Genomic DNA, 8,482 nt, shown 5'->3' on the forward strand with positions numbered 1-8,482 from the left:
TTGCCAGGGGCAACCAACCCAGTAACCCTTGGCAAAATCCCGGACGAGCCCCCAAATGTAGCAGGATTTCCAGCCATTTTGCTGGATATGGGTCTGCGAGGATTTCCGCTATCAACAACAGCACATTTAAGCATGTTCTCCAAGTGTGAGCACTGAGACAAGAAACAGTCCGGCATCTTTGGTTTTGTATTTATTTTATGAACTTGGATAGGAGAAGGGAATGAGTGGGATACTCCTCTGGCTTGACTATACACAATAGATTGGAACTCTGTGGAAAATGCCTCTTGACGCTGACTTGACGCTGGCTGAATGCTGGTCAACACCCGTTGGCGCTTCTTAACACTGACTTGCTGTCTGTGAACTTGAACTGACTTCTGACACTTCCTTGTGACTCAAAAGTCCTTTGTACTGCTCCCTTTAACCTTCCTGGCTGAGGTAGCTACTTGTAACACTGCTGCAACTCTTAACTCTTCAGGGCCCAATCACTGGCAGCCTCTTTCTCTTCAGGGTCTAAACACTGGCACCCCCTTTCTATAACTTCTGCACAGGCTAGCTGGCTCCTGGATCCCTCCCCCGACCTCCTGGAGTGGTCTCCTATCCTAGGCAGACCCCAGGGCAGTTTACAGTACTCATGACTTTCCTGGAAACACCGGCCCCCAACAACTCCGCACGGTATTCAGCACACAGGATCCCTCTCTGCAGCTCAGCTCAACCTTCTGTCCTCTAGGCCGACCACCAAGGACACCTTTCCTCACGCTGACAGGAGGAGAGACAGACATCACCCCCCTCCTGGGACTCTGCTTCCCGCCAAAGACATCCTGTCATGTGCTTCCCTCAGACTTATATCCCTTCCCAGAATGCCTTGCGGCATATTCTGCCCTCTGGGATAGATACAAGCCCTGGTGTGCTATTGGTCAGGTTTCCTCCACTGTCCAATGAGAGCCCTCATTGGATAAAGTGCGGAGACTCCCCATACTCAACAGGCACACCCGAGAACACATGACAGCCTAGCTGAACAATTAAAGCCCATCTGATAGGCAGACAAGGCCCCCCTAGTTTGCCTAGCACCCACCTGTGAGGGTGCTACATGTTATTATTTATGGTATTAAGGTTTGAACAAACTCACAGATAAAGATTTAGCCACTCTGGACGGTCTGAGGGGAGGTCTGTAATGCTGCACAGTGCTTTGGATGGTGGTCTGAGAGGCCTGTAATGCTGTACAGTGCTTTTGATGGTGGTTTGAGGAAAGGCTTGTAATGCACAGTGCTCTGGACGGTGTTCTGTGAGGCCTGTAATGCTGCACAGTGCTCTGGATGGCATTCTGAGGAGGGGCCTGTAATGTACACAGTGTTCTGGACAGTGGTCTGAGAGGCCTGTAATGCTGCACAGTGCTCTGGACAGTGGTCTGAGAGGGCTGTAATGCTGCACAGTGCTCTGGACAGTGGTTTCAGGAGGCCTGTAATACACAGTGCTCTGGACAGTGGTCTAAGAGGCTTGTAATGCTGAACAGTGCTCTGGATGATGGAATGAAAGACCTGTAATGCTGAACAGTGCTCTGGATGATGGTATGAAAGACATGTAATGCTGCACAGTGCTCTGGATGGTGGTCTGAGAGGCCTGTAATGCACAGTGCTCTGGATGGTGGTCTGAAGGAGGCCTGTAATGCTGCACAGTGCTCTTGGATGGTGGTCTGAGGGGAGGCCTGTTATGCTGCACAGTGCTGGATGGTGGTCTGAGGGGAGGCCTGTAATCAGGGCCGGTGCTTCCACTAGGCAAACTAGGCAGCCGCCTAGGGCGCATTGCCATCTAGGGGCGCAGCCACGAGTCAGCACTCACTCTCTGTCATGAATGATCCTTGTGAGCTGAGGAAAGGGGCGGCAGTGGGGGAGGAAGAAGGGACAGAGGAAGATGCCAGGTGTCTGGGGCAGTGGCAGAAATACCAGGCCCTGGCTTTCCACCATTGTTGGGGGAGCCCCAAAGGGCAGGAAAGGAGCCCACTGGAGTGCTAACTGCATAATGATCCTCTTCGTCTGGAGCTGAGTGGCCTAATCCCTGGGCGGGAAGTGAATCTCTAATCTGAGCTGGTGGGCAGCCGTTCATTTCCCTGGGTCGGTATTAAGCAGGGAGCGGAGGAGAGCTGAACCGGAGCCGGAGCTCGGCACTGTAGGGCGGCACCTTTACTGGAGCAGAAGCGACGAGGCAATGGAATGGTCTGAGGATGTTGGTGATGAAGGAGGTGCGGAGCTCTCTGACTGCTGCTTCTCCCTCCACCCGGAGCCGGTTGGAGCTGTGGTGAGCACTGTGGTCCAGGAGAGGAGCGTCCTGGGAGAAGGGATAAGCAGGATCACTGTGAAGGAGGGCAGAGTGGGGGCCACTCTCTTCATACTGCCCAGTGAGTGTCCCCAGAACAGGGGATCGGGGCCCCTGGGTGTGACATGGAGGATCCCTGGTGTGAAAGAGAATTGCGGCCACCAGGTATGCCATGGGGAATCGGAGTCACCAGGTGTGACATGGGGGTCACAAGTGTAACAGGGGTTTGGGGTCAACAGGTGTGCCATGAGGAATTGGGATCCCTGGATGCGCCATTGGGGATTGAGGTCCCCAGGTGTGACATGGAGGAACATCAGGGTCTCCGGCTATGACATAGAGGAACATTGGGATCACTGGGTATGACAGCATTACATGGAGGAACCATCAGATCAGGGTCACTGGATATGACATTGAGCAGTTTTTAACCCCTTCCCTTTTTATTTTTTATTTATTTTTTTTTGGGGGGGGGGGGGGCGCAAGTAGCTGATCTTGCCTAGGGCGTAAAACAGCCTAGCACCGGCCCTGCCTGTAATGCACAGTGCTCTGGATGCTGGTGGTAAGACGAGACCTGTAATGCACAGTGCTCTGGATGCTGGTGGTAAGAGGAGGCCTGTAATGCACAGTGCTCTGGATGCTGGTGGTAAGAGGAGGCCTGTAATGCACTCAGTGCTCAGGATGGTTGTCTGAGGGGAGGCCTGTAATGTGCTCTGCTCTGGATGGTTGTGAGTCAGGGCTCTCGTTGGGAGGCCTGTAATGTGCTCTGCTCTGGATGGTTGTGAGTCAGGGCTCTCATTGGGAGGCCTGTAATGTGCTCTGCTCTGGATGGTCGTGAGTCAGGACATTTGTTGGGAGGCCTGTAATGTGCTCTGCTCTGAATGGTTGTGAGTCAGGACTCTCGTTGGGAGGCCTGTAATGTGCTCTGCTCTGGATGGTCATAAGTCAGGACTCTCGTTGGGAGGCCTGTAATGTGCTCTGCTCTGGATGGTCATAAGTCAGGACTCTCATTGGGAGGCCTGTAATGTGCTCTGCTCTGGATGGTTGTGAGTCAGGACTCTCGTTGGGAGGCCTGTAATGTGCTCTGCTCTGGATGGTTGTGAGTCAGGGCTCTCGTTGGGAGGCCTGTAATGTGCTCTGCTCTGGATGGTCGTGAGTCAGGACATTCGTTGGGAGGCCTGTAATGTGCTCTGCTCTGGATGGTTGTGAGTCAGGACTCTCGTTGGGAGGCCTGTAATGTGCTCTGCTCTGGATGGTTGTGAGTCAGGACTCTCGTTGGGAGGCCTGTAATGTGCTCTGCTCTGGATGGTCATAAGTCAGGACTCTCGTTGGGAGGCCTGTAATGTGCTCTGCTCTGGATGGTTGTGAGTCAGGACTCTCGTTGGGAGGCCTGTAATGTGCTCTGCTCTGGATGGTCGTGAGTCAGGACTCTCGTTGGGAGGCCTGTAATGTGCTCTGCTCTGGATGGTTGTGAGTCAGGACTCTCGTTGGGAGGCCTGTAATGTGCTCTGCTCTGGATGGTTGTGAGTCAGGACTCTCGTTGGGAGGCCTGTAATGTGCTCTGCTCTGGATGGTTGTGAGTCAGGACTCTCGTTGGGAGGCCTGTAATGTGCTCTGCTCTGGATGGTCATAAGTCAGGACTCTCGTTGGGAGGCCTGTAATGTGCTCTGCTCTGGATGGTCATAAGTCAGGACTCTCGTTGGGAGGCCTGTAATGCACGGTGCTGCTCTGGATGGTCATAAGTCAGGACTCTCGTTGGGAGGCCTGTAATGTGCTCTGCAAGGCCCGAAGCGAAAAAAAAAAAAAAAAAAAAATAGCGCAGGGCAGACATGACCATGTGAAGAGGGGAGACAGGGCAGGTGTGAGTTAAATTAAATTGTTTTGAGTTGGGGGGTATTCAGGGATTGGTGTATCAGGTTTGGGAGGGGTTGAGGTACAGTTAGGAGGGGTGGCCCCTCAGATTGGAGGTCAGTGGAAGTTCAACGGACGAAGGAAGAAGAAGCTTCCCACCCACCCTCCCTAATTTCTGGGACTGTTATGGTTGATTTTGATTCATGTCTTTTGTGCTTTCTGTCCTTTCTGGGGGAATTTTATATTGTCATGGCAGCTGGGCGTTTTGTTGGTCTTTGCTGGCGGGGGAGGTGAACAGTTTAGGATAAGGGTATGGTTGGGACTCATCGTTGGTATGGGTCCCTATGGTGCATTCCATTTAATGTCAGTTTAAATGGAATTCAAAATGGTGGCACTGCGGGGAGTGGTTTGTCTCCGAGCCGGTGACGCGGCTGGAGGCCTATCAGGGCACAGGTCCCGCAGTGCAGGATTTGGAATTATTTGGAGGAGCCTCAAAGACCAACAGGCCTAATGACTGATTGTTTTATGTTTGTAAGGAATGTTTTTTCTCCTTATGTTAATTTTAAGGTAAAAGGGTTAATAAAATGGCTGCTGTGGCCAATTAACTCCAAGCACGGTGTGGTCTCAATTATTTAGGTAAAGGGAAAGGTTTATGGCATGGGGGTGGAGCCTTTGGCTTTAAGCAGCCTAAGAGTTTGGGGGTGACATCTATTCTACATTGGTCATGGAGCTCCATAGAAACCGGAAGTTCAGGAGGGTAAACGTTCCTCCTTCACATTTTCAGTTTGTTTTTGTTCGTTAATGAAAACAGAATTGATTTTTATCATACTTTTCATCAGTGGACGAAACGTGGCGCACTTTTTATTTCGTTTTCATCACTGTAAAAAGGCCGCTGACAAACATTTTGATGAAAATTTTTGTTGATGAAATTAATATTAGTGGAGGGTCCAATTGGGTCCAGCTGAAAAAAGGACAGGCGGACCCAATCGGACCAATTGTGTGAAAGGGGCCCAAGGCTGATTTCACACTGACACTGCGGTTTACCAGCCTCGTGGGTGCAGCACAGTGCTCTTGCAGCTTTCCTGTGTGTTAGCTGCACTTTGCCATAGACTTCCATTATATTCTGCAGGTGTGGTGCATTTTCTGAAAGGGCACCAAAACTTCTGCATTCAGGAGTTTTGGTGCAGTTTCAGAAGTCTTTGGCTCAGTGCAGGTAACCCCCATGTGCACTGCAGAAGAGTTTTTCCCATATATACACTGTGATTTTGTAATATAAACTGACCTTGAATAAAAAATCTTTCATTCAGGAATCTCCCTTGTTACAGGTATTGCTGGCTGTTGCTGTCCCAGGCAGAGGGCCATTGGTATCACTCCGCCTGGGACAGGAAACATCGGCTTATGTGGCTCTGCTCCCTCCACAGCCGCGCATCCTCTAGTGACAGATCCATTAAGAACATTGATGCTCTCGGATGGAGGGTTGGAAACTCCTGATCTGGGCTTTCTGATCCACTATCCCAGAGCAGGAGGTCACAGCCACATCAGAGGGCTTATGTGGCCTGCGGGCCAGCGGATGGGCACCCCTGATCTAGGATAATAATCTGGTATAGATGAAGGATATTCATGGCTGTTTTGCTTACAAACAGAACAAAGCAGTCCACCGCTAGTGTCACCCAAGTGGTATTGCTAAAGGGAGGTGGGGGCAGAACGCACCCAGGTGACACCCACCAAAGGGGTGACACCAGGGGCAGACTGGGCCAGGGGACTCGGTGGCAATGCCCTATAAAAAGGATGCACTGCTCTGGCAGGGGCACGCTTGCATGGGTATTGGTGCATTGGGGACACCTGCCTCAAATCATTGTCCGGGGTTCCACGTGCTGTTATCGACTCCTCTGTGACAGCCGGCATCTCTCCTGACCTGTCCGGCTGCCTGTACACACCGCAGAGCGGATGCCTCCTCCTCCTCAGCTCGGACATTGTACACAGACAGGTGGAGGAGCCAGGGAGGATGGACAACACTGCATGAGCCGCGCTGATTGGAGGACTGCAGTGAGCTTACTATGAATGGAGAACCACAGGGGAAGGGGGAAAAAAAAGAGTGTGATTTGGGGGGTAGAGGGTAAGAGGATATGTAATGGGGGTGCTTTGGGAGGAGAGAGGACTTGTGCTAGAAGGGGGAGTGGATTGGAAATCCACCTTTTAGCACAAGTCCTCTCTACTCCCAGAGCACCCCAAGCATACTGTATATCTGACCCCCCCTCCAACCCATCTTCTATTACAAGTCCTCTCCTGCCACAACATGCCCCCCCCCCCTGTTCATATCAACCTCTCCAACCCACTATCTAGCACAAGTCCTCTCCCCTTACAGAGCACCCCCAGCACATACTTGACACCCCCTACCTCACCTTCTAGCAAAAGTCCTTTCTCCTACCAAAGCACCCCCTAGCACATACCTGACCCCCTTCCCTCACCTTCTAGCCAAAATCCTCTCCCTCCTCCCAAAGCATCCCCCGGGACATACTCGACCTCAGCCCCTCCCACCTTACCTTCTAGCACAAGTCCTTTCCCCTACCAAAGCACCCCCTAGCACATACCTGACCCCCTTCCCTTACGTTCTAGCCATAGTCCTCTGCCCCCTCCAAAAGCATCCCCCAGCACATACTTGACCTCACCCCCTCCCACCTTACCTTCTAGCACAAGTCCTATCCAATCCCCAAGAACTCCCCAGCACATATCCAAAACCTAGATTTTGTTTAACCATGCCTCTTAAGCCCCTCCCAATATAAAGTTTGACCACACCTACTTTTTTTGCCGCAGCATGCTATGCACCACACAGGTCTCGGCCTACCTTAAGTGTTGTATGGAAAAAAAGGGTGACACCATGTTTTACTGGACCAGGTGACACCAACCCTAGTGATGTCACTGTGTCACCCCCTTTGGCAAGTGTCATCTGGGTGCGGTCCACACCCCCCACACCCCATAGCAACACCACTGCTCTGAACCAATCGGATATCCTAACTTAAACTTCACCAACCATTAAAGAAATATTGCAGAGGAACTTTACTATTACCCACTGATTGCGACCCTTAGATTGTTGATTAGCCCCACTTGTTTGCTTGTTCACTACATATAGAGTTGCTCCAATGGGTGACGATACAGATAAATCCACTAATGAAGCTTTATTTTGGGGATTTGATCTTCTAAGAATATTCTCTGTTGCCATCAATGTATTTTGACCAAACTTGATCATTTGTCCAATTTTGTTTTGTTTTTAATGACTATTAAAGCCTTAGAGATCCTATTGTTTTCATTTAGTATCTCCTTTTATTCTGTTCTTCCTCCAGACTGGCTGGTCAATGATTCCAAGATGGAAGGCCTGAGCCAAAACCAGACTATCATTTTCTATAAAGAATTCATTCTCCTTGGCTTTCCAGGAATTATCAGATACAGAAAATTGTTGGTTCTTCCATTTCTGTGTATTTATATAACAATCCTGGCTGGAAACCTTCTCGTTCTTCATCAGATCTTCATTGAGCCGAAGCTCCACTCACCCATGTACTTCCTCATGTCCATCCTTTTTGTTGCCAATATTTCCTGCACAACGTCCGTCTTACCAAAATTTCTTCTCGGTCTATCTTTGGACATGAACCAGATCCCTCTGGTCGGTTTCCTCATTCAGATGTTTTTTATTTACTTCTTGGGTGGGTTTGAATCGGGTGTCATCCTGATGATGGCACTGGACAGGTTTGTAGCGATCTGTAAGCCTCTGCTATACCACAATATCATGACCAAACGCTTGATAGTCCAGCTGGTTCTCATTGGGATGGCTCGGAGTTTGCTTTTTACCGTTCCAACAGTCACACTGACTTCCAGCATCCATTTCTGCAGATCCAACATCATCCTGAATTTTGTTTGTGAGAACATGGGTCTTTTGAGTCTCGCTTGTACCAGCATCTCTAAAGTCCAACTCCTGGGTCTCTTAATCAAGAGTTTTATTACCATAACCGATGTGGGCTTCCTTCTAGTGTCCTACTCCAGTATTCTATACACAGCCATGAAAATGATTGGTGGGAAAGCTCGCCACAAGGCCTTGCACACCTGCGTCAGTCACATGGTGGCGGCCATGGTCATCTACATCTGTTCCCTCCTCGCCTCCATTGTGTACAGAATGCATACAAACATATCCTATGACGTCAAGAACCTCTTCAACGCCATCTACCTCCTGGTTCCAGCAGCTCTCAACCCCTTTGTTTATGGAGTTGGGGTAAAAGAGATCCGAAGGGGCATGGTCAAAACCTGGAAAAGCAAAAATACAATTCATTTCTCCTAA

General features: G+C 50.3%; 1 protein-coding gene across 1 annotated transcript; it reads left to right on the forward strand.

The window, feature by feature from the left end:
- Window positions 1-7,519: 7,519 nt before the first annotated feature.
- On the forward strand, window positions 7,520-8,482 carry LOC309547895 (olfactory receptor 52B2-like; the record flags this gene model as incomplete). The annotated part of the gene is made up of 1 exon (XM_082247897.1): window positions 7,520-8,482. One exon carries the CDS (start codon window positions 7,520-7,522, stop codon window positions 8,480-8,482), a length of 963 nt encoding a protein of 320 aa, XP_082104023.1.

The sequence above is a fragment of the Pelophylax lessonae genome (assembly GCF_965119305.1).
Source record: "Pelophylax lessonae genome assembly, chromosome: 2".
NCBI lineage: Eukaryota > Metazoa > Chordata > Amphibia > Anura > Ranidae > Pelophylax > Pelophylax lessonae.